Source organism: Hakea prostrata, chromosome 4, assembly GCF_041222555.1.
Source record: "Hakea prostrata isolate BN-2017 chromosome 4, UWA_Hpros_2, whole genome shotgun sequence".
Classification (NCBI taxonomy): Eukaryota; Viridiplantae; Streptophyta; class Magnoliopsida; order Proteales; family Proteaceae; genus Hakea; species Hakea prostrata.
Genome location: NC_142603.1, coordinates 51,366,604 through 51,394,470, shown reverse-complemented (window position 1 = coordinate 51,394,470; position 27,867 = coordinate 51,366,604). Strand labels below are relative to the sequence as shown.

General features: G+C 36.6%; 2 protein-coding genes across 2 annotated transcripts; one reads left to right on the top strand and one right to left on the bottom strand.

The window, feature by feature from the left end:
- Positions 1-326: 326 nt before the first annotated feature.
- On the bottom strand, positions 327-11,193 carry PAPS3 (poly(A) polymerase 3). Its single transcript, XM_089153464.1, has 10 exons — positions 10,722-11,193; positions 10,552-10,629; positions 9,630-9,737; positions 8,958-9,020; positions 8,699-8,860; positions 8,417-8,530; positions 7,293-7,355; positions 6,847-7,152; positions 4,045-4,209; positions 327-797 (listed from the first exon to the last, which is right to left on the bottom strand). Exons 1-10 carry the CDS (start codon positions 10,974-10,976, stop codon positions 417-419), a joined length of 1,695 nt encoding a protein of 564 aa, XP_089009590.1. The 5' UTR covers positions 10,977-11,193; the 3' UTR covers positions 327-416.
- Positions 11,194-16,659: 5,466 nt separating this feature from the next.
- Positions 16,660-22,970, top strand: LOC149019460 (uncharacterized). The gene is made up of 2 exons (XM_089153463.1): positions 16,660-17,352; positions 21,876-22,970. The coding sequence occupies exons 1-2, from the start codon at positions 16,972-16,974 to the stop codon at positions 22,116-22,118; spliced, it is 624 nt and encodes a 207-aa protein (XP_089009589.1). The 5' UTR covers positions 16,660-16,971; the 3' UTR covers positions 22,119-22,970.
- Positions 22,971-27,867: the final 4,897 nt, after the last annotated feature.

The following is a 27,867-nucleotide window of genomic DNA, read 5'->3' as shown; positions in this document are numbered from 1 at the left end:
TATAAAACACCCTAAGCAAAATAAAAGGAAAAAATAAATAAACAAAAAAGAGAAATTTTCTATTGGATTCTTTCAAATTCTTACAAGTTTCCAAGACATTGAAATCCAAAAATGGATGTCAAGTAAAATATCCAATTGATATCAATATGTATTTTTTTTTTTCTTCTGTTCAATCAAGAGAATATATATTTTTTTTATTTTTCTTTTGTGTTGATTACCTCCAATGAGGTTCCTAAAATACTTTTTTTTTTTTTTGGTAAAAGGTTCCTAAAAATACTTACCCCATGCAATTTTCGAAAATAAAATTTACAATCTTATGTATTGTAGTGTCTTCTTCTTCCTCTCCTCATCACTCAGTGTTACCAAATCCTTGGGTTAACCACCTGGAAGCGAAATCATCCCATTACCGAATAGTCTCAACCTCTGGCGATCGTATCTTCGGTTTCAGCTGCATATCCAACAAGGTAATGTGGCAGATACTGTGAATATACCGGTTTCATTTGTTGATTGAATTCTGGCATCCTCCAACATGCTTTAGATTCCTCGATGCTTTCAGAGTCGATCTTGACATTCTTGGATAGCTCAGAAGCTTCCACAATAGACAGTTTAATAACTCCTCGACGACCTTGGAAGCCATGATTTATACTCTTTAAGAAATCTTCTTCAACAGAATCTGTATCTGTAAATTTACTCCTCCCGGGCTGTAATCCCCAGTAGAAGACAACATGCGGATCCGCTACATCTGAATCAACATATTCTGTCGGATTGGGATCACAAAGTCCCTGCACTTCCTCCAGCTGCAACAATGACAGAAATGAGATCGCAAGGGTAAAACAGACTGCTATACTTGTGAGTTGGAAGTGGAACAAGCTATTCAACTTCAACAACAGAACAGGTGAGCCTAGTTTGATATTTCACTGGTAAGCATGAACCATGGTTGTCAAGGCAATAGAGAGCCCTGAAAACCAAGGCGTCACCCAGGCGACCCTAGGTTGCCTGAACCCAAAATTGGGCCTAGGTTCCTGGGCAGACACTTTGACAACCATGGTAGACATCAAACAATTGAAAGAAAAGGTGACATCAGCATTAATTCAAAGATTTTAAAGACAAATGCAACAAACAGAATTAAAGCAAAAGAGAGGGGAGAGGAGGGATGACATAGCCCTAAACTGAAGATGATCAACTAGAGGGCCAATCTTCCAGGATCTCAACTCAAAAGGTTGCAGTTTTGGGCTACAGGATTTTTGGGTAGTTGATTGGGGTACCCCCAGAACATAGCTAAGTAGTGGTTGGATGTGAATGAAATCTGTAGAGAAGCTAAACGGGTATATGGGGATGATTAACAGTCAAATTGGATTATAGATCTGAGTTTCAAATTTCGGTTTATTGATGAGTATGAAAATAGAAAGAAAACAACAAATTTAGTGTTGAAGAACTTGGATGGTTAGAAGATTAAGTAAAAAAGAAGGATTATAGTGGGGGATAATTCAACTTACTTATGTGAAGATATTCTTAATATCCAGGTTGAAAGAGGAAGAATATTCTTGAGAGGAAGAGAATATTAGGTTGAATGAGGGAATATATTCTCGCGAAGTAAAGAGAAAAATGTACTTGAACATCAGGTTGAATGAGGAAATGTACTCTAGAGAGAAGAAAAGAGTATCAGGCTGAATGAGGAAATATATTCTTGATAGAGGATAAGAAATCACAAGAAAAAGGGAGAAGATGTTATGTTGTACCTAATTGGCAGCAGTAAACCAAACTCAAAATTCAATTCATCAAATCATGGGCTCAACTGAGCAATTACATTAAAATAGATAATCTAAATAATAAAGTAAAACCCGTATTCAACTAAACCAATGAAAGAAATCCCGTTTTTTCCTACTTTCTACCCATATATTAGGCCCATCAAATTAGCCAATGTCAAAGTAAACCCAAGAAATCAAAGTCCAAACTCATATATGATCCATCCTAGACTATTCTAAAAGAAAGAAGCCACATCAAGGGCGATGTAGACAGGATGGTGGGCTCTTCTGCTTTATCAAGTGTTACGCAAGTTATATGAAAGAAGATGCAATGAGTGTTTCCATCCTAGAACTTCCATTGGCCGCATTTCGAGAGCCAGGATCATTGCTCTCAACTGTACACATTTTGGCTTCTTAATCAATCTGAACATAGCCCGTTCAACAAGTTTTGACTAGAAACTACAGCTTATAACGTGTAATTCTCTCACTGTAACTGTTTAAATAACAAGGGAATCATTCTGTAATGTCAGACTGGGAACCGTTGCACAATAGCATAAATTTGTGGAAGTTCAGTTTTGGCCAAAACTTAGTGCAGTTATCCACAGCAGAATCCACTCACAGTAAAATCTGGCCAATTCAAAATGCTTGTCATTTCATAGTGATGTGAACCGGACCCAAGGCCATCCCAAGAGAAGACTTAAGAGTTGCTGCCCACCCTACAGACAGCCCAGCAGCATAGAGTGTTTTCATCAACAAGGGATTTAGAGAAGGATTTGTTCAATAGTAGTCCAATTTTTAACTCAGAGAATAGTCCTACTCTTGTTGTGCAATCTGAATCATCTCAGGATTAGGTAAGTGAAAGTCATTAGTGGAATCGGAGTCCCAAGTAAAGTAGTTCTTCTATGTTTTGGCCTCTAAATTGGAGTCCTATCTTAAAAGGTTCTTAAATTAGAAGTCCTTATACGTTTGCACCTTCATTTACTTAAGAGTCCATGTTTGCTTTGCTTTCCAATTTGAGTCCAAGTAGGAGCCCTTCAATGTAAGGCTATAAACTTAGCCCCTACACTTATAAACAAAACAGTTTTGATGATTAATAAATTTGATTGAAGGAAAAGAGGTGTTGAGTGTGGTCATCAGTTTCCAAGGAGGAGACCTGCAGGTGGTCTTGAACATTCTATTTTTCTGAAGTCCTTCAATCTCCCTCCATCAACAAGTACTCATCCCCAACTTAGCCATCTCTTCTTCCCCTTTCCCCAGCCTACGGCAGGCTCACCCCTCTTCCCTAATCCTTCCATCTTGCTCTCATCCCCAAAACCCATTCCTCATCATACCCCTCTTCCACGCACCACCCCCCGCGCAGCCTCTCCTCTTCTCTATCTTGCAGCACCCCTAGTTCTCCCATCCCCAAGGCCTCCCCTTCCCCCACCTAAAACCCAACCCTTTTTGGCAAATCATCTACACCCCTTCCCTAACCTTCAATCCCCATCCCCCATCCCCAGTTCTTTCTCAAAACCCAAAATTTCTACACTTTTTCTTCCCCAAAAACCTAACCTTCTTTTGCCAGATCTCTCAAACCCTTCACCTGAATCCAATTTCCTTTTAGGTTCTTCATCCCCTATCCCTCCTCTACCTTCGACCCTAACCCCAGCCATACCCACCCCTAGCAACCCTAGAATTAGAAACCCTAATTTCTAGATTCCCAAAACCCTAGGACTTGACTCTGAATTTTAAAATAACCCAATTCAGATTTAAATTAGCGCAACCACGGCTCCTAAAACCTTGCTTACCCTTTCTGAAACCCTTGATCTACCAAATCATCCACTAACCCACATCAGCAGGGCTTAAGAACCCTAACTTTCTTGCAGATCCCATTGGATCATAAAGACTGGTCCTCGGTTTGGGGGTTACATAACATAGGTTTGTAGGCATGAAAATATGACAAGTGGAAGTCAAGAGTAAGAATTTACCAACAAGAGAAGTCAATAGTATTTCAGCGGGAACTTTGACAAATGGAGAAGCTTAAACACAAATAATGCAGTTAAGTGAGGTGACCTAATTTGACAGGTAGCCTATCAATTGGTTTAAAAACCTATCCAATTCCAAACAGCTGACCTACCAAATCATCAGCCCCTAGGGCTTAAAAGTATAGAGCAAAATAATAAATAAATAAATAGATATATCAATAAATCAAATCAGGGGAAAAAACTGCAGGTCAAGGCATGACGGAAGCAATGTTTCATTATATTAATGCACAAATGCAAGTAGATTAGTTAGTACCATCAGAAGCATAATATGTTACCTTGAGAATGAGACCACGGAAGCGTGACTTCACCCAGCCAACCCAATCCCCTAGCTCAGCTTGATCTGAAGCAGAAAGGAGGATCCGAACAAAACGAACATATCTCTTTGTGTATTGAAATTGCTCAAAAAGAGTACTCCATTCAAAATCTGGTCTTAAAAAATCCTGCAAGTTAGAAAATTAATTAATTCCACAGGTAAGAACGGAACTGCTTAATTTATTAAAATTGAATACCAACCAATATTCATCACTATTGTGACATACTGATAAGCAGACGTAGGACCCATACAGGACCCAATAATTGGTACCTTGAAAACTAAGTATGCATGATTGACCTGGTTTGATTACAGAGCAGACTCATGAAAGTGTTTCCAATTAGAAACCACTTTGCCTAACCGACTGTGAAAGTTAAATGAAAAAGAGATCCAGCTGACACTCAGCCAGTAATACCATTCATAGAACACCTGAAGTAGCGCACCCTGAAATAGTAAAAATACCTAATACATTATGTAACATACACTGGAAAGTGGCCACATATTGGCACTAGTCACTATCAGGTAATGCTCTGGATATCCGTTGAGAATAACATCTATCTAAAGAACAAGGTGATGCAACTCCAACTGAACTAGCGCACTTCTTCCAAGATCTTTAAGAGAACATCAACTCATAAGGGACCAAGAAATGTTTCTTTGAAATTTTGGTTATGGGATAAGAGATGGATTTTAGAGTATGATCTCAACTGGGTTTAGACTAGTAGATTTGAATTCCTTGGTTAAGTAATTAGGATGAAGTGGTCTCATGCATAATGGGGGGTTAGTTTTGGAGCGATTTAGAATAGTCAATGTATGGTGAGATGGGGCATGTTCATGAGATTTGGGATAAAAAGTTATAGGAACTGGGTGAGACTTGATGGGAATGCAGATAATAATATAAAGAAATGATCCCCAAGTTTGGTTGGGTTTGGATGGCTGGGAAGATATAAAGGTGGGTTCTTGTTTTAGGGGTTTTAAGGAGTACGAAAATCCAAGAAAATATCTATATTTTAAATTGGATGGTCACAATGGGGTCAACTTGAGATCTGAGGTGTCAGAAGAGTAGGGAGAAGATGTGCCTAACATTGAATAAAGTCTGGAAAAGATCTATTGGTGTAAACCTAACATTGAATTTTAATGTCTTGAGAACTCCAAAAATCAAGAAATTCAAGAAAAATAGAAAAATTTTGTTTACGAGAAGGGGATCGATGCAGGCTGCCAGTAATACCTAAATGGAGCCTCAAGGATGGAATGCTCAGACGGAAAATGAAGATTGAACTTCGATTTTCAACTAGCTGCAGCAAGCGTCTAGACTTGACTTCCTTTAGAACCCTTTTCAACCTTGGATCTTCAACTACCAATTGACAGAACTAGGACTTACTAGGTCCCTCCCCCCCTTTTTTCTCAATATTCAGTTCCATCTCTCCCCCATAAGCGGAGGTGCTATTTATACATAATATGCTCTGGAGTCCTAATCTGATGTGGGGCTAGACTCTAACTCGAACTTAGAAAGTAACTCCAAATAGAAACTAATGACTTAGACTAGTACACTTAAAACTAAAGCAGAAACATAAGAAAGACAATTCTACCCTCATATCTTAATTTAGGCAGAATCTAAACTAATTAAAGAAATTAATGAACTAATTTCATATCGGCCTACGCACTAAACTTTTAGGGCCATACAATATGCCCGTGACCACACGTATGTATTAAAAAAGGCCCGAAAACCATAACCATCAGGCATCAACCCTAGGTTGATGTAGCAGGAAACTGAGCCAATAATTGGATCTGCATAGAGCACTAAAGTCTAAACTAGCAAGAGAAGAAACCCAAGACACTGTGCACCACCAACTTAACAGTAGCCTGTTCAGCTGATTCCCCAATCTGATGATCAAATGAACAGCACTAGATACACATCCAGTCACCTTATAGTCAACCAACTTTCCCTTTAAAAGACCATATCTAGTGCGTAAGCTATGTCAAAGGAAATTTTGCATGTGAAGTCAATACAAAGGGCCTCACTTGACGATTCCTTTTCTGTACTGTTTTTACAAGGAAATAGAGCCTAATGATTCATTTGATTAGTTAGTAAACAAAGAAATTTAAGATGCAAAGCAAGGCCCACAATCTTATACCAGTTTTTTTTTTTTTTTTTTTTTTGGAATATGAAAATAAAAACCAGCAATATCTTACACGTGCTCTATTCAATGTCCCTTGTGGGTGACCATATCTTCAGTTTTTTTCACAAGGGAACTTAAGGTTTTAACCAATAAACCAAGCAATGTCTCCTTCAAGCATTCCAACATTGTTCAAGAATTTGCTGAGATCTTGGAAATAACTTGGCTTTTCGTAAAACCGAGACAAGATGGGATACAAGTTAATATCTCAAAAATCTTGGAAATACTTGAGATCATACCCACTATTTTGCTGTGATTGTACACTTCTAATAAGCTGGCTCCAAGCAAACCAAAAAATTGCTCCAACTCACTGAGATCCCCTTCTGACTTAATATTTTGGTGAACCAAGTTTTCTAACCATACACTTTATGATATGTAATGTAAAAAGGGGCCAGGAGGGGGAAACACTCTACTGAGTAGAAGTACCCTTATTAAGATAAACTACTTTTTCACCACATTGTCAAGTATCAAAACAGCTGGGAACCCACACAGCTGACTCGAAAAATGTCCTGGACGAAGAGTCATACTGGACAAGTTCCGGAAAGCCACCCAAGCAGTTAGAAATAACACAAAACATTCAGTAAGATACATACCCTAGTCATAGCATGTCCTCTGAGAACCTCTGACCTGATCCGATTGAATGTGCTCTTTGTGATATTTGAATGGCAGAATTCACGTGAGCTACAGGGTAACATAATTGGCATCAAGGAACGCAATTCACTGACATCTACAGCCATTGGTATGATCTCATCTCGCAGCATCACTGGTGTGGGCCAGCGCCAAAGAGCAAATGTCTCAAAGAACTTTGAGATAAGAATATTTATGCTTGCATTAGGATGTAACTGACAAACATAAGCTGCAAGAACTGCAATATGGATCCCTCCCAGAAACCCATGTAACTGCAGTCAAACAAAGAATACAAATGACAAGGCAATCCAAGATTACATAAAGGCCAAAGGACCACCTTAACAAGAAAATTGGGTGCCTAGTAATACAATATTCTAAAAGAAGGATAAAATAAAATCTACAGCTTCCTTACATTACCATACACTCCTCGACGCTTTGCCCACAACTTGAGACACCGAAGCATTGCTTGGAAGTTCTAGAATTGATCAAGGAAAAAGTATATCAGATGAGTTATATAAGATGAGACTGCTCAAGTTAGAAATATAGGTATTCCATTAAGCTCATTTTCTTTAATGGCTACCAACTTCCTCTTGAGATTCCTAACCCTTTAATCTCACCACCCATAATGGAGAAAGCAAGCCAATATGGGTGATAAAAGCATAAGATATCAATCTAAACAATCATTACATAGTTTCTATTGGCTCAAATGTGTCGCATTTTACAATGGGAACAAAATCTTATTGAATGCAGGAATAAAACATAGGTCAGTCAAAATAATTCAGACATGGCAACACAGGATAAATTCATTGAAGTAATGACCAAAATAAATTAGGAATTAATACAAAATTTACAAATTATTGATCCAAGAAAAATAAATTATGACTGAAAACAAAATTCAAATTTATAAAAACAAAAAATATGCAAACAACTTAAAAAAGAAGCATGAGAAGATGAAGAATTGCTTGTTAGTTCATGAATAATGAGTGATCCGAGTTTCTCTCACAGTCCTAGTCTCACTGGGAAATCTATTCCTATACAACTATGGGGTTCTGTTCAAGTACAACTCTCTTCTTAGTTTCTTTTCCAAAGATTGACACAATCAGAAGACATCTAGGTCTATACAAAGTCAATAGGTCACAACTGTCCTTGGTCCATCCAGTGGCCTTGGAGACACTGGTGATGCCAAAACAAGCATCACATTATAGCTCACAGGAGATGGTGAAGCCCATACACTGTTAAGTCACCAATTAGGCTATACAACTACGTGTTGGCATCACCACAATACAAAAAACTAATATGCAATTCTAGGAAGCAAATACAAACAGATATGCCAAGTCAATGCCTTAGCATTCAGTTAACTGGAATAAGGAAGAGAATATAGGAAAGAAAAGAAACACAAGAAACGCAACCAAGAAGTGCCAAAAAACAAAACAAAACAAAACCAAAAGAATGAAAATTGAAAAGAAAAGAAAAAAAGAGAGACATGAGACAGATGCAAGTTACATAAAGCATCAACGGAAAGAGAATAATGAATACCTCTACATTTGGCACAAGCTGAAGAATACGTATATTAGCCCGGACTCCGGACAAACTTTTCCAACTGGTGTCATCGATATTATTTAAGAAGAAAGGATTTAGAATATCCACATTCTGCATTGTTATACAGTCAGCAACATGATTCTTTTCAACTATTAGGGGAGGAAAAAACTAACTAACTAGAATAAGAGCAAACTATATATTTTTATGTAGGGATAAAAGACAAATTACATGGCATAGTGTGGGGTGGGATTTCAGGAATGAGAGAGAACTTTGACTCACTTCTGGAACCGAATTTACTTTAAGCTGAGCATATGGTAGATCAATTGAGATTCCATCAAATTTAAATCGCATCAAGGGTACTTTAGCATCCTTAACACAGTGAATCTCTGAGACTTCAGGCCTATTTTGAAGCATGTTGCGCAAAACAATAAAAAAATCCTCCTGCAAAATAACAAAAGCAAAAAATCAAGACTAGTACTGTTCCATCTAACTGATGGAAAAAAACCCAAAAGAAGAAAATTCAAATGAAAAATCTTACATTCACAGTGGCAAATGAAGGGCCAACACATAGAGCATCAATATCTGAATCAGAACCATGAACCTAGTAGAACCAGAGGCATCAGTTAATAATATCTAGCACCATCAAAGGAAAAACAGAAATGAAATTTAAGACCTTAAGATGAAGTTGGAACTAAATTTTAAATTTCATAAGTGAACTGGGAAATGAAAGGAAAGATTTGTTCAGAAATGATCATAGCAACTAATATCCAAGTTGGTACCCCAGAAAAGGCTTCAACTCTAATTCTATGGCTAATGGTAGCTCAATAGCCTTTCACGAATAGAAAAACAATTAAATTTGCAAATATGTGACATATCTAAGCTGCAGTCCATCCTTATTTAGAGGATCAAAATTTTTCAGGCAAACCAAACCCCCCCCCCCCTCTCTTTTTCCCAATAGGTAGAAAACACTGACACCACAGCATTAAAGCACAACGCACAAGAACCTCTGACACATCATTTATCCTTAAAATCATAAAGAACCGTATAAAATTGAAGTGCCGGATCCTCCTCTTCACTGTCACGTTCAGAACCATATTCAGTTCAATAAAGCGAAATTCTTGAAAGAATGAGAACATGAAGAATCAATAGCATCAAACTACAGAAGGATAAAGGAAAAGGGGAAGCATAGGGGATGGAGGCAGAGACTTACACCCAGACCATATGATCCAAAAGTTAATATTGTTGCAGAAGTGCTCACTATAAGACGCTTGGGAAGTCGACGCTGCCATGCTACCTTCTTTATCCACGCCAATACTATCTACAACATGATTCAAAACAGCTCTGATTCAACATATACAAATATGGAAACCTTCTGGACTGAACGGTTAGTGGTTCTGCTACAATTAAAATCAATAAGTGGAAGTAAAGTCCTGGAATCAATCATCAGAAGCGAGCAGCTGCGAGTGCCCAAACAATTTATTCGCACATAAAGAGCACGATTGGAGAAGTTGTGAACATCAAACTAGCCATCCTATATGCTCGAAGGATGATATGACTTAGAACTTTCCATTTTTCTTCAAAGTTCTAATTTTAAAATTTTAATAATAAAATCAGGATCCAGTTAAGAAATGCAGAGTTAAAAGGCTGCAGTTACCACTTGGTCCAAAGCTCACTCCCAAGTGGTCCGGTAGCCCATGTCCTAGGTTCAAATCCCCTCTACTCCTCTGTTCCTCTGCATTGGGCAATTGTATGCTCTTCAGCCTGGGCATGGGATCACTGCAGGCTTGTGTGAATTATACACGCCCCGGTGGAGCTACGTTGACCGGGCCCGTGCTTGAGCTGGTGGTTCACAGGGCTAAGCAGGCTAATGCTTAGTCGAACTCAAAAAAAAAAAAAAAAAAAAAACTGAATATAGAGAATGACAGACAACGCAAGGGTGCCACTACTGCATCCCCTTCTCCGCACGAAAAAAAAAGGCTGCTTTGACCTATTTGCTTACTCTTGCCAAATGGAACAAACTAAAATTCTAGCCTCGAATGTTGAATGCAGATACATAGAGAATGACATACAACTGCGGGCGTATCAAGTTAAACACAAGGAGGGAGGGGCGGAGATTAAGGCATGAAACAAACCTGTTTTAGTTTCTCAATAACTTCTTTTCTCTTGAACTCCTCTTCGGCTGATGGAACAAGCCCTTCAGTTTCCATGCACTGCAAAATAAAACATCGAAACAAAAACGAATCAACCCCTAATAAAATTATAAACAGAGAAAAAAAGAAATGGAGCTTTTAAGCTCATGTACCTGAAGCAGAGATTGTGTCCTTTTCTCGTCCATACGGATGAAGTGAGCAGGATTCACCGCCAATCGAAACGGAGCGACAACAGGAGTAACAGGGGCTAAAACCTCAATCTGAGGCAGCGCCGGAGGTAAGTTAGGGTTCACAATACCAAATGGTCCATGGGGATAACCGAAGGGAGCAGGAATCATGGATTGAAGATCGATCAAATGAGGAACTGGAACGATAACATGTCTTTGATCTGTGTACTCATATGCCATACACACCACTTGGGTGACAGAAGAAGAAGATGAAGACGAGCAAACCAAGAGTCTGATAACGTATATATCAACTTACGAGCGAAGGAACGAACGAAAAGTTCCAAGAAAGAATAAACACAGTTAGGAAGAAGAGAAGCAGAAATGAGCAGTTTCTACTGAATTCAAATCGAGAGAGATCCTTCTAGAGAATCCATCTTGACCGCTATGATGGTCTTCTGTGGTTTAGGATTTACATTCCAAATCCTATATGGCGCGGCGGAATAGCTGTATACGTGTCATGCCTACGTGGACCTCGATACTGCTGTACGGCAGAAAAGCTGTAAACGTGTCATCCATCCGGTGGACTTTCGCTCTGCAAGATGAATGTTTAATTATTTTATGCTGAAAACTGTTTCTTGTTCGATAATAAACATCCACTAAAACGTACTAAAGGTCTGTTTGGGTACATGAATTAAAAATAAAATGAGATTTCAAATGTTCGGATTCATTGTTCAAAATATTAACGGTTTGATTAGCATCAAATCTATCGAAGTCCTTTAAGGCCTGTTTGGTTGTTTGAGTGTGGAGATTTCAAAAATTTAGAGATTTCAAATTTATGGAGTCATGGTCCATAAAATTAACTGTTTGATTAGCCTTAAACTTTGGAATAAATTTGTAAATTCATTCTGAAAAAATATTTATTGAGTCATGGTTCAAATGTTTAATGCTTTTATAGTAGGGGTGAAATCTCTGGATTTCATCTCATACCCATAAAACTACAAATTCATGTTTTTAATGTAAAAATGTGGATCTCTAAATTTCATGAATTCATGAGTTTACACAACCAAACGGATATAAATCTCACATTTGTGAATCCACTTGATTTCAAATTTCTTGATTCATGTAACCAAACAAGCCCTTAGAGTTCGGTTGGATTACTCTGTGTGAATCCAACAAATTTTATTAATTTTATACTTATGGTAAAATCCATGGATTTCACGTAATACCTAAAAATGATTTAATTTATGTTTTTAGGCAAAATAATTGAAATCCAAGGATGTTTGACAACCAAACAAGTATAAATAACCTATTCATGAATCTCTGAATTTAGATAATCAAATAGGCCATAAAAATGTGAATTAAACCATTCTTAGGTATTGGGTGACATCCATAGATTTCACCATAAATATAAAATTGACCAGATTTGCGGATTTATGCAAAGTAACCCAACGGAACTCTATAAACTTCGCTAGACTCTATAAACTTCGCTAGATTTGAGGCTAACCAAACAATTTATTTTTTGAACTATAAATCCATAGATTTGGAATCTAAAGATTAGAAATCTCATTTCATTTTTTTAATTTTTTTGATAATATATCTTATTTCATTTCAAATCCCTATATTCATGTGATCAAACAGATCCTAAACCCTAAATTCATGAAATCCAGTGATTTGAAATCTATGAAATAAATAGCTGGATTTCATGTAAAACATACCCTAATCGTTGGATTTCATGAATTGATGAATATTTTGCAACCAAATAGGTATAAATCTTCAATTCATGAATCTAGGAATTTGAAATGTCTATATTCAAATAATCAAACAGGCCTTAAACCATTCTCAACTGAGCTTGCAATACAAAAAATTCTGTTTATAACAAATGCACATGCTGACAAAGCAAGCTAAGAGATGAGGACAATCTTTAGACTTTTGCCTTTGGGACTATTTTTATAAAGTCTCTATTATCCTAGTTCTACAAGAATCTTATTTTATCCTAGTTCTACAAGAATCTCGAACACCTGGATTAGTCAGGGCAAAGCCTTGAAAACCGGGGTTGGGCTTGGCAAACCAAAAAAAAAAAAAAAAAGACGAATAACAACAATGCCAACCTCTTCTACAACTTCTAACAAAATTATGTGTCACGCACTCATAAAAGCTTGTATTATTTAGTTTTATAGTCTTGTTCTTTTCAATACAAACACTCGTCAACCATTCATCTAAACACTCATCAACCATTCATCTCTTCTCTTTTAGGGCATATTTGATGTGAACTATGAATACAAAAGTCATACGTTTTTTTTAGTCTCTTAGTTTTTAATTCATACGGTTGGGCCTTTAACTGCTTTACTAACCTATCATTGACAGAATCATAAGTTTTTAAATTAATAGAGACATGTAGACACATAAATCAATTACCGGACCCCAAATTTTTGGGTCTTAGAATTAGAAGTGAGTTTGTACTAAATGGTAATTACAACATCTTTGATTTGATTATTAATCTCTTTCTTCATGAAGCTTAAGCTCTTCTACCAAGATATTTTGCACCTTCACAGTTTTCTCCAGTGTTTTGTGTTTTTAGTCTCTTAGTTAGCAATTGTTGCCATTGATATCCTATGTTAGGGGCCCTATACAGCATGTCTATGGTAGATTAGCCACACGTCATCATTTGATTTCATCAACTCACTTTGAGTGGTCCCATGGGATTTCCTCAAACTCAACTCATAAGCTTCCATCAATGAAACTCAGGCAGCCTATGATTTGTGATTCGAGACTCATAAGGTTTACCTCAGATAGTGGTCTCCAAACATGTTAAAATCTCTTCACCACTTATGGGAGAGGTCATGCCTTTACGACTTGGCCCGTTATAAACCCTTGGTGAAGACTTCCATAATCTATATAATCTATAGGTTGAGTTTGATAATAGGAATCTTATTGATAGAAGCTTATGAGTCGAGTGAGATATTCCACTAAGATCGAGAGAGGGAAAGACAACGTGCCCCCCTAACAAGAAAATCATCAAAAACATTGTTAGTCCTAGGAACAAAATTAAACAGAACCACATTAAAGTCTATGACAATCTTAAAAATTTCAAAAACTAAATTAAAACTAGACCAATCTAAAGAAGAGCTAAAGCCTTTGAGAGCCAAAACGATTGGTAAGCAATCAGAGCTCACTTATATGTGAGATACTCTTAAAGAGAGTGCAAGAAGTAAGCCATCTCTCACGGCAATAAGTTCCATCAAAGAAGCAGAAGTTCCAAAACCATGGTTGCATTGTACAACAATAAGAGTTCCATTAGTGTCCCAAAGAATATAGTTCCTTCATCCCTTTCTAGTGTTGCTTTCCCACGAATCATCCACAAGAAATTTGAAAACATATAACATCTCCTAGGTGATTTGCAACAATGAGCTGCTGATGGAGATCTAGGACCTGATGAATGTTCAAGAAGTTTTGGATATCTACCAATAAAGAGGAGAAGTGATTTATAGTGTAATGTATGGAAGTATCAATACCGTGAAAAATAATTGCATTTCTAGTATTCCAAATACACAAAATTAATGCACTCCATATTTGGTTAACTACTTAACTCTATCCATATCTCCATATCCCTTTTAACATTTGATTGGATAAATTCCATCCATTCATAAAAATGTTCACCTTTGAAATTATCCATATTAATGCAGAGAGGGGAAAATTCCCAACGTCTTGCATGAGAACAAAAGAAAAGAGCATAACCAACATTTTCAAGACAATGACCACAAATCAAACATAAAGGGGCAATAGTGGCTCTTCTAGTAAATAAATAACTACCAATTGCAATTGCCTCACGTGATGTTCTCCAAATAAAATGTTTGATTTTAGGAAGGGTGGGGATGTGCCAAATTTGGTTAAAAAAAATAGAATGAGTAGATGATGAAGCACAATTACCTTAAACATTTGCCATAACCAAACATTGGTAATATCCAGATTTAACAGAAAACTTACAATTTTTATTTCTATACCAAACCCACGAATCATTTGTATTGATAAACAAGAGAGAGATTGTAAGGATTGCTTCTACCTCAATTGCAGTAAAAATGGACTGGAGGAGGGGAATATCCCATTGTGCATCTTCCCATCTAATTAATTTTTGCACCCAAGTGGGACCATTAGTGAGAGGAGAGTTACTTGTGCTTTTGAAAGGAAGAAAGGGCAACCAACGATCTTTGTATATGTTTGTGTTAGTCCCATTGCCAACTTGTCTAATTAGACCATGCTTGAGGATATCTCTCCCAGCAAGGATCGCTGCGCCAACCCCAGGAGCAAGATGAAAGGGGTTTACATTCAAGAAAAAGAGTGTCCTTTATGTATTTGGCATGCATTACCTGGACCCACAGATAATCTGGAGTTGTAAACAATCTCCAACTGTTATGTTTGATAGTTAAAGAAGAAGATAATAAATTAAGAAAAAAGAAAAGAAAAATTGAATAAGACAATAATAATGTAAGGTGTCTATCTATCTCTTCAAAAACATTTTAGTCCTTATTATTGAAACCATTAGTCCATTGTTAATTTTTTAAATTCCAAAAATGCCCTTATGGGGAAAAAAATGCCTGTAATTTTTATCTTCTTGTTTTTCGACGATTTAAAAAAGTAGAAGATGAAGAAGAAAGCAAATAGACTAAGGATACTGAATTTTGTAATGTTAACCATATATAATGAGATAATGAAGAGAGAGAAAAGCGGGTTTCTCTCCCTGAAACCATGGATTTCAATGTCAATTCTCCTTATTTGATTTATAAATTTACTTTCTTTATTGTAATGTACATGAAATTCAAATGGGTTATTGCGCTTTTAATGAAAGTGTCTCTCTCTTCAAACTGGCGAGTGGCGGGTAAGTATTTGATTTTATTCATATGGTTTTATGATCTATGCACAGAGACCCCAAATTTGAATTTTCATGGATATATTTGTCCAATTTATCATTGAAAATTTTTTAGACATTGATTATTATAGGTATATTTTTTAAAATAAACAGTAATTTAAGTATTTTTAGTGATAAATTGGATAAATATATAAAATAAAATTCAATTTTGGAGTCTCTATATTTTTTAAGTATAAAGTGAAATGGCATCTTAATGTCTTATAACTATGCCTCAATTTTTCCAAGACTTTGATTAGTCGAAGTGACAATTTGCTCTAAGAAATAATGATAAGAGAAATACATTTGGAATTTGTTTTTATATCTTATCGGATTTTAATAAAGAACTTTTTATTAAAAGTTTGTTTTTATTTAGTTGTGCTACCAAACGCAGCCTAAGGCTCAGGTGCGATTTCAAAAAGAAAAGAAAATTGAATAAGGCAATAATGTAAGGTGCTATCTATCTCTTCAAATTTTCTATTATTAGTTTATTTGATTTTAAATTAAATAATTACCTTGAATTCATTTAAAAATTGGTGAAGAATGAAAAATGGGAATTTGGTGAATGTTAACCATAAAATGAGATAATGAAGTGAAAAATAAGTTTGGTGTCAAGATAAAAAATTGTTAAAAATGATAGTAAACAAGTGAGAAAAGCCCAAAGGGAGGGCAGGAAAAAGTATGGTTGTTATAAAAGAATGTGTATTGACTATTTTACCCTCATCTTACTATTATGAAGGTTTAAGTAAACTTACACAAATGAAGGATAATGAAATTATAATCATAATCAGCATAATGGATTTTAACATAAAAGTTCAGGTTATGGATAAATTGGAAAAAAAAAACAATTTTGGGGTCTCTATTATTTTAAATAAAGAAATAAAATTCAGAATAGATGCCAAACAATTTAAAATAATGAAAAAAAAAAAAGATTTATTATCGGATTCAATTTTAGTTTCCATTGAGTTGGACAAACGCAGCCTAAGTCTCAGGTGCGATTGAACCCTAACGCTAAGCTACGAGTAGAAATAACGTTAGCCCTAGAGAGATTCACACGTGAGAGAAAGGAATATCTAGCGCCGCGAATCTTTACAAGCACATACACACGAAGCCTTCTCGCTTGAGCGTTCACGAGCCGTCCGTTCCGTTGCCACGTCATCGATCCGAGAGCGCTCGTGTTTGGACGGCTGAGATCATAGTTGCAGAGCTACCGGAAGAGCTTGGAGAAACCCTATTCTCTTCACTCTCTCCTCCTCTGCATTTTTTTTCCCAAAATTTCTATTTTTACTTGATTTCAAGCTGAAAAATATTGGAAAAATAAAAAAATTCCTGAAGATGAAGAACATGGATGAAGAAAATGGATTTGAGAAGGAGAAGGAAATTAGGGTTTTAAATGGCAAAACCCATGACAGTGATGTCGAAGATGTTGAGGACGATGATGAAGATGATGAAGACGATGAAGATGATGTAATAGGACATAAGCAGGAAGACGGGGATGAAGATGAGGACGATGACGATGACGATGATGAATTTGATGAAGGTGAAGAGGAGGAGGACGACGATAATACAGAAGAGGTTCCGCGGCCTGCTTCGGGTCCCCAAGTTCACTCTGTTGATGATGACGACGACGACGATGAGGATGACGATGATGATGACGATGACGACGATGACGGTGAGGAGAACGACGATGAAGACGAGGGAGACGAAGAGGAAGAGGTAATATAAAGTATTCCTCAACCGCAGCTGTATTAACTCTCTTCTACTGCTATTTCCCTTTGTTTTCCATAAGGAAAACTATTACTGTCTCAGCTTATCGCTAGTTTCTATCTGGTTTGTAGATCCTTTATTGTGCTGTATTTTATGCGTGTTATATTTTTCTATATCATACTGCTCCAACCAAGACTTTTTTCGTTTCTTCATGATCATTCAGAAGCTGGGTGTGCGGAGGGTTTTGGTGGAGTGGAGTGACATTGTTCTTATCTTTCTCTTACACATAGTATTCACTGATATACTGGTTTTCGTACAGAGAAGTTATACTACGTGCTTAATCCGTGTGAATAAACAAAGAATTTTGGAAAAGCTTCACTAAAAAGTTGCTGGATAGGTTATTTGCTGTGACTATCATTCTCCATCCGGCTGCTGTTGCCATCTTCAAATTTACTTTTTTTTATTTATTTATTTATTTTTTATGGATTTTATTATATCTGTTGTATGTGTTTATGAATCGCGTTTAGCAGATTTGTTTATTAGTCATTATCATCTTTTTTGACTCCACCATTCTTAGCTCGCATGGAAGTTCTATTGTTATGGTGAATATTTTGCTTCCAGTTAGTGAGCTGATGGTTTGTGGGTCTATGTGTTATCTTCTCTCTTGTTGCTGTTTTACTACATTAATTCTCTTTCATGTGGTTCATCATATAATACTTTATGTTGCTGACAGATAATTGGCATGTAGCAATCTATTTTCTTCCTCTGTTTTGAGTTTTCTTTCATGGGTTTTATGTTGCTATCTTTTAATGCATTCGTTTGGGTTTTCTGTTTGCTTTTGCAATTTGTTAGTGCAACTGTTGATTATCTTTTATTTTAATTTGAAGTACCATTTTCCCCCCTTCTTATCATTGTTACTGCTATTGAAAAGCAAGGCTACTCTAGAATGGTTTGATCGATTTGTATTGTCTTTTTTCCTTTGAAGGGGGAGGGTTGGAGTTGACGATCTAGTTTTGTGGTTGTTTTGAATGAGTGAGGAATGCCTTGTCAATAGACTACTGTCCCTTTTGCATCTGATAAATGCATAGGATGTTCAACACATAAACTTAATACAGCCTGCCTATGATTCTTTTACACCTTAATTCAGCATGTAGGGCCATCTGATATTTACATCCTTTTGCTATATATTGGATTAAGCCATTCAAAAAAAATTGACTGTTCTGATGGTCTGCATCACCCAGTAGAATAATATTTGTTTTAAGAGTTCAAGCTTTGACCTTTCAATTTCTAAGTTGTGACCTATAATTTGTGTTCACAGGTAGAATGTTAATTAGCTATTTCATGAGTACTAGCTTTCTTCATTTTCCCCTGGGAACTATCTGATTGCCTTTTGTTTGTTTGTGTGTTGGACATGGTTGTCTGTGTTTCAAAAAGTACAATGGTTTATCTACATGTCTACATTGTTGTTCCCCCCGTCCTGAAAATTGTCTTTCAATCTGTTTGGTATATTATTGTTCTTTTTAAAAATTGTGTGAAAGGAGAACGTGTTTCATGCTGTTTATGTGAAATGATTGCTGCATGGATTTAATAAATCCAGTCTGACGAAGTGGTGTTCTTACCTCAAGTTACTGGGGCATGATTTTCATCATTTTGTTTCTTTATTTTTTCTGTTTCTTTATTGGTTTTTTGCAACTCATGTTCCATTGCCCTGTATTTGTGTTTATATTGAACATTTTTTTAGTTTCCTGAATTCTTATATTTGTGTGACAAAAGAATAAAAATTCTGGCCTGAATTCATTTTCAAAAGCACAGGGAAGATATTATTTTGGATAATCCCAAATATGAGGCTTCCTGCTGCCCAATCCAGATCCAATGAGAAGTATAAAAATACACTTTAGTGTGCTCTTCTTTATATGTGCAGGTTTTTTGATTATTACATTGGTTGAACACTGTTTAAATTAGCTGAAAAAGCAAAGAACTTGAATTTTTTTTGGTTGGTAGCTTAGTTTGAAAATGTTTTGGGTCTTGGTTGTTAAAGGTCCACTTTTTTTTTTTTGGATGAATAACTAATAATATTAAAAACCAGCAACAAACAAAATAGCATACAAAGGGAGCTCAAAGAGCTTGGGGAGAGAGGATAAGAGTAGAGCTGAGACCCCAAAAACTAACAATTAACCTATTTCTGGGATTGTCAACCACAGGGGGATGGGGGATAGATAACAATCTGGAAGAAATATCAAAGTAGATGGCCCCCCAAATCAGGTCAAGAGAACGGGATTTGGGAGTCCATCTTCTCATATTACGCTCCCACCATAGATGGTGGATGGTGGCACCGAAAGCTAGCTTGCCTATTCGATCGCAAATAGAGTGACCAGCAAATTTTCTCAAAATCCAAGCCCAATCCCTGGCAAATCCATGAGAGCGCGTCGAGCGAGGCCAAATGGAAGCAATGGCACGATCCCATAAGGATCGGGAAAGGGGACAGGTGAAAAAAAGGTGCTCAATGTCCTCTGAATCAGTCCAGCACAGGGAGCAGCAGGGGGTGGCAGGTATGTGGCGGCTAATAAGGAATGATTGGGTTGGGAGAGCAAGGTTTAGAGCTCTCCAAAGGGTGAGGGAGTGGTGGGGGATATAACTTTTAAACCAGACCAAATGGGACCAAGGGGCAGGGGGATGGTGAGGGCGAAGAAGGTTCCAGGCGGAGGAAGTGGTGAAGGATTTTGAAGGAGAAGGGGTCCAGATGGTGGCGTCACGGGACTGGCTAAGGATAGGGGGAGAGCATTCCAAACCTGAGTGAGATGGGGATGGGGGATAGGGGACCAAGAACCATTAAAGGTCCACTTGGTTGCAAGGAAAATGCAAATGTTTGCTTGAGAAGTGAAACATATTTTAGAGGAGATGGAAATACTTCCCATCACTGTTTCACTAGGGTCTTATTAAATTATATGTTGTGTGCAACACTTACCTTGACCTTCTTGCAGGAGTTGGAGCTTAACTTGGTTGAGTCAGGGTATTAACTGAAGTAAGAATCCTGGTTTTATTGTTCAGTTTTGGAACAGCTAATGACGTTGATGTCATATCTTATTGTGAGGCTTAAGTCTGCAGACCTGACATTACAGTGTTGAACTTAGTAAAATAGAATCTTAAATTTCATCTTCTTTTTTCCTTCGTGAATTCCTTCTTCCTCTGTTCACCATTTTCAATCATAAGATCTAGATTAATACAACTAATGGTATATATTTGTAATTCCCTCTAGCCAGCCTAAAGGTTTTAACAAAAAAGGGAGTCACTGCCAATTTTGCATAGTTCTCGCCTATCTCGCAATTGCTTATGCTTGCAGAACATTGCTGTGAAGGATTCCAGGGTTAGAAAGGAAGTTATTTCCTGATGAAGTTGTATTTATGTTTATTTATTTTGTTAATCTTTTACCGTACCTAAGATTTTTTCCTCTGCCATGTTAAAGTATTCTACTAGAAACTGTAATTTGTGGGTTGTTTCTGTTCTGGAAGTCATTCATGGGGCAGGATAAAACGTTAGCAGAAGGGTAGCTCATTTCAGAGGTTCTGTAGTTGAGAATTCCAGGAATCTCGTGTGAATCTGTGTTGAAATTTGTAATCTGGTCTTAGCTTAACTTGGGAGTTGGGATTTAAACTCTGGATTCTAGCAACAGGCTGCCAGGAGAATGGTAAGTTTACTGGGTTTCCACCATCTATGTTGTTCATTGATATTGGTTCTGAAGATGTCTCAGATATTGCCTCGAGTTCAGCTATGCAATCTCAGTCAGTTCCAAGGATATCCAGTTGGGCCAAGGTGGTTATTGGAGGATCCAAGTAAAGCCCCCACTTCTGGGTGCACCCAGTTCATCCAAGGAGATCTAGTTGGAAACAGAACTAACTATTGGGTTATCCAAATAAACTCACTCAGCGATCTCTTTCTGTTTTCACTTCTTGTTGTCCAAATTCAATCTAATTTTTTGCACTCCCTGCTTAGGTAGTTAATCGTTCTCTGCACGATGTCATTGTACCACATGGGCAATGATGTGACCTTTCTGGCTGTTGGATGGATACAAGAAGTTCTGTACTTGCCAGTTGCCACATTTTAAATATCAGACCTAATTCAATTAATACCCTCATTTGTTGCTGTTAGTGCCTCACTATTTAGTTCTCCGAGGTTTCTGATTTTCCAAAAGCTCCATTACCACTAGGCAAACTTCTTTCATCCTGTAATTTTATGTTTTGACATGAGGACTGGGGTTTCTTGTCAACAAAATAATTTGGGCTTCAACTTAGACGTCATGGCTGTAAATATTTGGTGGGTTGGGAAACCCCTCAGTAGTATGCTGTAACCATTACTCTTATGTATATTGTTGCTTTCTGTGTATTTGATTCTTAAAAGATTGATTTCTTATGTTTTGTATTGCCTCTTTTTGTGTATCCTTTTTTTGTTAGATCCTGTTGGTAGTTATTCAGCTTTGATCATGACCTTTTGTTCCACCTTTCTTGTCTTCTGACTATGTTACTTTAACTACATAGGAGGATATGGGAACAGAGTATCTTGTAAGACCATTAGGCCAGGCTGAAGACGAGGAGGATGCTAGTGATTTTGAACCTGGGGAAATGAATGGAGAGGATGAAGATATTGATGATGAGGACGATGATGATGACGACGACGCTGGTGGCAAAGGAGAAGTCTCAGCAAAGAGGAAGAGATCAAGTAAAGATAATTCTGATGAGGATGGTAGTGATGAGGATGATGATAGACCCTCTAAGCGATAGGGTGGGGGAATTATTGGGTTGAAGACTGACTATTGACACTTAGTTCAAACTCTTTCATTTAGCCCTGCCTCACTCTGTTTTTGTAGAGAACAAAAAAGAAAGAACATTGCCTTATGTATACTTGTCTTTTCCTCTTTTCAGTCTCTCCTCCTTTACTCCCTCTCATTCATTATCTATCATGGTGAACTAAAACAGAGTGGGTTTTGTCATCTGAAAATGCTTGGAGTCTGTGGCTTGTTGGTGAGAACTGTAAGAAAAGGGATTAGGCTTGTGTAAGTTATGTGAACTTAGATTAGATGTTGATGTCCGACATTATTAGTAGCTTAAAAAAGACATTTTGCTTTTTACTGTAGGTGTAACTTTTTTAAGTACTCTGTTATTGTTTTTTTTTAATGCATTTAGTGCTTATCTTGTTAAGGTTGGTCGCAAAGTGAGTGAACTAGTCAGTGTCTGTATCTGGGGTGTCTGGTATGGATTGGTTAGAAATGGGGTTGGCTTGCTGCTGCTGATTCCAGTCCAGGATGCCTTATCCAATCCCAAATCCTTGTAATCGTGTTAGGAGTCAAGAAGCCCCTAAAAAGATTGTCTCTGCTTCTCCGAAGTCCTTGCAGTGATGTTACTGAGCTACATGTAGTATATGATGAGATAAGAATGGCTTTCTATACCAGGTAACAGTGAAATGTGCTAGCATTTCAGTTGATGAATAGATATGCAGAGGCTTTTCAACTGTAATATGTTTTGGTGCGATTTTTTCCACTGCCCTGGGGATGGGATGAAAATTCTCAATTCCGGTCTCCCATTTAATTGTATCAAATATCTTTTTCTGATGATTCTGAAAATAGTAGGGGTTTCTGTTACAGCCATTTGCAGAAGATCTTTCTTAATGAAGATGATCTATTTTATTCATTTCTCTTGGGAAACAAGGAACTTTTTTTTTTTTCGGGTAGAACCCAGGCCCATAAATACCACACTCCAGGAAACTATGAAACGATTTTAGAATCTCTTGTACCAAAAGTGGCTCGGCCTTGGGTTAGTGCTTGAACGAATCGAATCTAGCTGACCGGGCTATTTGAGGGTTTGGCTTTGAGTGAAGGACGGTGCAGTGTAGAAGACCAATAAATAGGAGAGACCCAGCAAATCACACATGGGATCCTAGGTAAGAGATTTATTTATTATTATTATTTTTTTGGTAAATAACACTTCATTCAAGAACAAAGAAAAGTACGGACACACCAAAAGAAAGGAAAAATACAACAGGTAGATGCATGAAATACAAGGTTCGGTCCGACCAAGGCAAAAACCCAACCACAAACCCCGGGGGGGGGGGGGGGGCCCAAAAAACCCCCAGAAAGAAAAAAAAAAAAAAAAAAAAACCCCCCCCCCAAAAAAAAAAAAAAAAAAAAAAAGGAGGGAAAAGAGAAGGGGGCCCCCCGCAAAAAAAAACACCCGGGAGAGGGAGGGGGGGGGGGGAGGGGGCCGGAGGAGCGGACCACCGGGAGGGGTTGGAGAAAGAAAAAGGGGAGGGGGGGGGGAGAGGGGAAGAGGGGGGGGGGGGGGGGGCGCCCCGCGGGGGCGGGCGCGGGGGGGCGGGGGGGGGGGGGGGGGGGGGGGGGGGGCGGGGGGGGGGGGGGGGGGGGGGGGGGGGGGGGGGGGGGGGGGGGGGGAGCCGAGGGGGAAGGGGGGGGGGGGGGGGGGGGGGGGGGGGGGAGGGAAAAACCCCCCCGCCGACGGCCGGGCCGGGGCAAAAAAAAAAATTATGTAGACTACTTGATATGGTCGGATATAAGAATTGAAATTAACTCTCCCTAAACCCTTGGGTTGGACTCCTGGTCGAACAAGGAAGCTAGGGAGAGTCTTAGAGACAAACAAGGATTCCACCACTACCTACGGTTGGGATGCCCTAGATTGGAAGATTAGCAGATACCTACGGAGGTCGATTGTATGACCAAGGTAACACTCGAGCACCTGTTTAAACCTAATTCTTTGCTATTATTAGGTACACACACTCTACCCTACAATCTAGTATTCAGAGCAATATATCTTGCATTCTTCTTCTAGAACTGTGAGCAGTCATTGACTTGATCGTCAGAGGTGTTCTTCGGCTACCTCGGCCAAGCATGTTGTTTTGCAGGTTGGATCGGCTTGCGTCGGCAAACAACTCTTTGGAGTACCACTATCAAAACCCCCTTGAACATAGAGGTAACTTCTATTCACTTCAATTTCAGTGAATTCGTCTTCTTTGCTTGCAATGTCTCTATTTGGAGTCTGTTACGTTTATACTAACTTGATTGTCTGATGCAGCTTCCCAATCCTAGTGGCTACACTCTCATGGTTGTTTTGTGAATAGGTCTTAATTAGGATCTAACAAGTCCACTCGCGCTTTGCCCAGAAACTCAGATTTGGACGTAACTAGTTCTAAGGAGTGTATGAGGATTGAAAAGATTATTTCTTCTTTGAGCTTAGAATTTTGCCACTTGAATTGTCTTTTCAAATTATTGTAACCCCAATTATGTTCTCGTTAGTCGTTATTTGTGTTATGTTATGGAACTGCACAATTTTCTTTTAAGTAGAATTTTTACTTGAACGTGATGGTATGATATTGTAATTAATGAAGGAGTTTTTATTTATTTTTTTTTTTTTTTATTATTAAAGTAATTAATTAAAAAGCACAATGTTGAATGAAATCTAAGCAGCAACTAAGTAAAAAATCAACACTCTAAGTTGGAGCTCAGAGTTTGAATCTCCTTAGGAGTCAAGACTAGGAGCGAAGCTCCACCTTATATTATGTAATATTTTCATCGCTGGTATATAAAATTTCCTCTTCATAAAAAAAAAAAAAAAAAAAAATGAAAATATTGTGTTGAATTGATTGATAAGCGACCAAACTTTTGGTCAATGTCAAAAGAAAAACAAAACACTTTTAGTCAATGTGGATATTGTTTTGATTGTTTTTAATTTTAATTTTAATTTTTTTTAAGATGAGGTTCATTTCGGGTCAATTTGCATGTACCTTGTATTTATTCTCTATATGTTTTTTTTTTTTTCCTCGTTAAAAATTCTTTATATATTTTTACTCTTTTATTAAGAGTTTCACTTCTATTTCGAGTCGGCACCTAAGACGACATAATAAATTGTATTTGAGTAAAATATCTTAATCATATGTAGTTTAAAATTTTGGTCCAAGTGGTAAACAACTTGGTCCGTTTAAGCAAAGTTTCGCTATTGAAATATTGTGGATGTAAAAAATCCCCGCTAGGAGACTCAACCACCATAGCCAAGTGTGCGACTCGAGTCGAACACTGGATTAGTCAGGGCAAAGCCTTAGAAATCGGTGTTGGCAAAAAAAAAAAAAAATCTACAACAATTAGTAGTGGAGGCTTCCTCAGTTCAACAACAATCTTCAATGAATAAATTAAATTATCTTTCTTCTTTTTTTAACCCTTTAATAAATTAAGTTTATTTTTTATCTGATTTTATTTTTATTTTCCCCTCATATTTATAAGAATCTAGTATATATATTTTTCTTTCGTCTTATTTTTATATATATTTTTTTGTCTCTTTCCTTTTTTAATTGTTATAATATAATTCTATAAATATGGTTAGTTGTACACTTGTACTTTTTAAAATTTATTATTCTTCCATCTTTTATAGGGTCCATTAGGCATGATTGCATTTTATGTTTTTTTAAACTCTTTTCTAAGAATACATCAAAAGAGAAGGGAAAACCTAACGAAATCTAGATAACAAAGTCTTATAAAAGAAACCAAAAGAAAATTAAAAATACATCGTACAATAGATAGTTGCTTTAGTCGATCAAAAGACTTAAATAAATGATAATTCAATTATTTTTAAAATAACAAGGAGAGAGGATGGATCAAAATTATTATTGCCTTCAATAATAGGAGTGAAACTTCTGAGAAGAGTAAGAATAATGATGATTTTCATTTGGACCCTAAGTCATTTTTAATAATAAAAAAGAAAATTTTTCTTTATCAACAAAAAAATAAAAATGCTAAAAAAAAATCCCAAAAATTAAAAACAAAGGCTTAAGATAAAGATGATAATTATTGATGTCATTCTTAATGAGTATTTTTTTTGTACAAAGGGGTTTTATTAAGCTGGGGATGAGATATTAATATGCCTTCAAGAGAGTCGAACACCACGACCTTTTCACTAAAAGGTGTTGAATTCAACCACTATAACAGCTTTGCATTGGCCATTCTTAATCAGTATCTAATGGTTATCATTAAACTCTATTTTTAAGAAATAAAAATTTAAATTCTAATTAAAAACTAAGTCGTGATTTATGAATTTCACCATATTTATTCTCTTGAATCTCCTCTTTTATTTCCTATTTTCTCTCTTTTCGTCTTACAAAATATTGAAGTAATTAGCAAACATTGGAGTTTTCCTAAATCTTCTCCACAATTATTAGGTATTCATTTTATATTTTTCAAACTATTCCCCTCTCTCACTCACGATTTTTCTAATATTCTTTTCATCACTCACTATTTTTATAGTATTCTTTTCAGAAAACATAATTGATTTATTTTATTTCGTTGTTCTTTCATTCTCAATTTTTGTTTTTCTTCTCAATCTTGTTGTTGTATTGTTTGTTTTTAGATTAAATTGCATTGAAACCCCAAAATGGAGGCCTTAAAGCACTGACACCGCATTTTATGTGTGAAAAAACACAGAGACCCCGAAATTAGATTTTCATTAAATATATTAGTCCAATTTGTTACTAAAATTTGTTAAGTCGTTGTTTATTATAGGGATATTTTTTTAAATTGAAATAAAATAAATAGTGACTTAATGGTTTTCAATAACAAATTAGACTAACATGTTCAATAAAAATCAAATTTTGAGATCTCTGTGTATTTTAAACATAAAGTGGGGGTTAGTGTTTTAAGGCATCCATTGAGGTGCCAATGCAATCTGTTCTTGTTTTGATAAGTTTTGTTTTTTATTTTTTATGTAGGTATTGGTATTTCCCCCTTTCTTTGTATTGATATTTCCTTAGTTTTTTTTTTCTTCTAATTATCTTTTATTTATTTATTTTCCTTTCTGTTTCTTTGCTTTTATGTATGGTTGTTGTTTTTGCTCTTTCTCTATTTTCTTTTAGAAAACAATGAGCTAATTGAAAGTTTTTCAATTTAATTATTGAATTAATGATTTTTTTTTCTTCTAACATTGTATATTCGTATAGTCTTAAATTAATTTTTGAAGTAATTATTCTGTTAAAAAAATTATTGAATTAATTGAACTAATTGATAGAATCTGTCTCTTATTCTATTTAGTCCAGTTATATTTTGAATCATATATTAGCTGACAATTAAACAAATTTTATAGTAATTGGAATACAAAGTTGAGTTGTTTAATTTAATATTTATTCGAATTTTATAATTTAACTATCAATTAAATTGAATAGATACAAGTATAACTTTGTGAAAACAAATTGTTATTGCTATTTCTTTAGAACTGAGTGGTTCTAGAATGTAACATAATATTACGACCGCGTAACATAAGAGTGCCGGAAGCAATAGTCGTGTTGATGGTAGCCAGGCAGGAGATTCAACGCATAACTAACCAAAGCATGGAAGTGGAAGAATCATTGATAATGTGTTATTTATTGGTGTTTTTTGGACACTAATAGTCTAATAGGGACCTAAATGCAAAATATCACTTTATTCTTTTGGATCAAAAGCGAGTTGGAGGGTCTAAATGAAAATTACAGATGAATAAATAG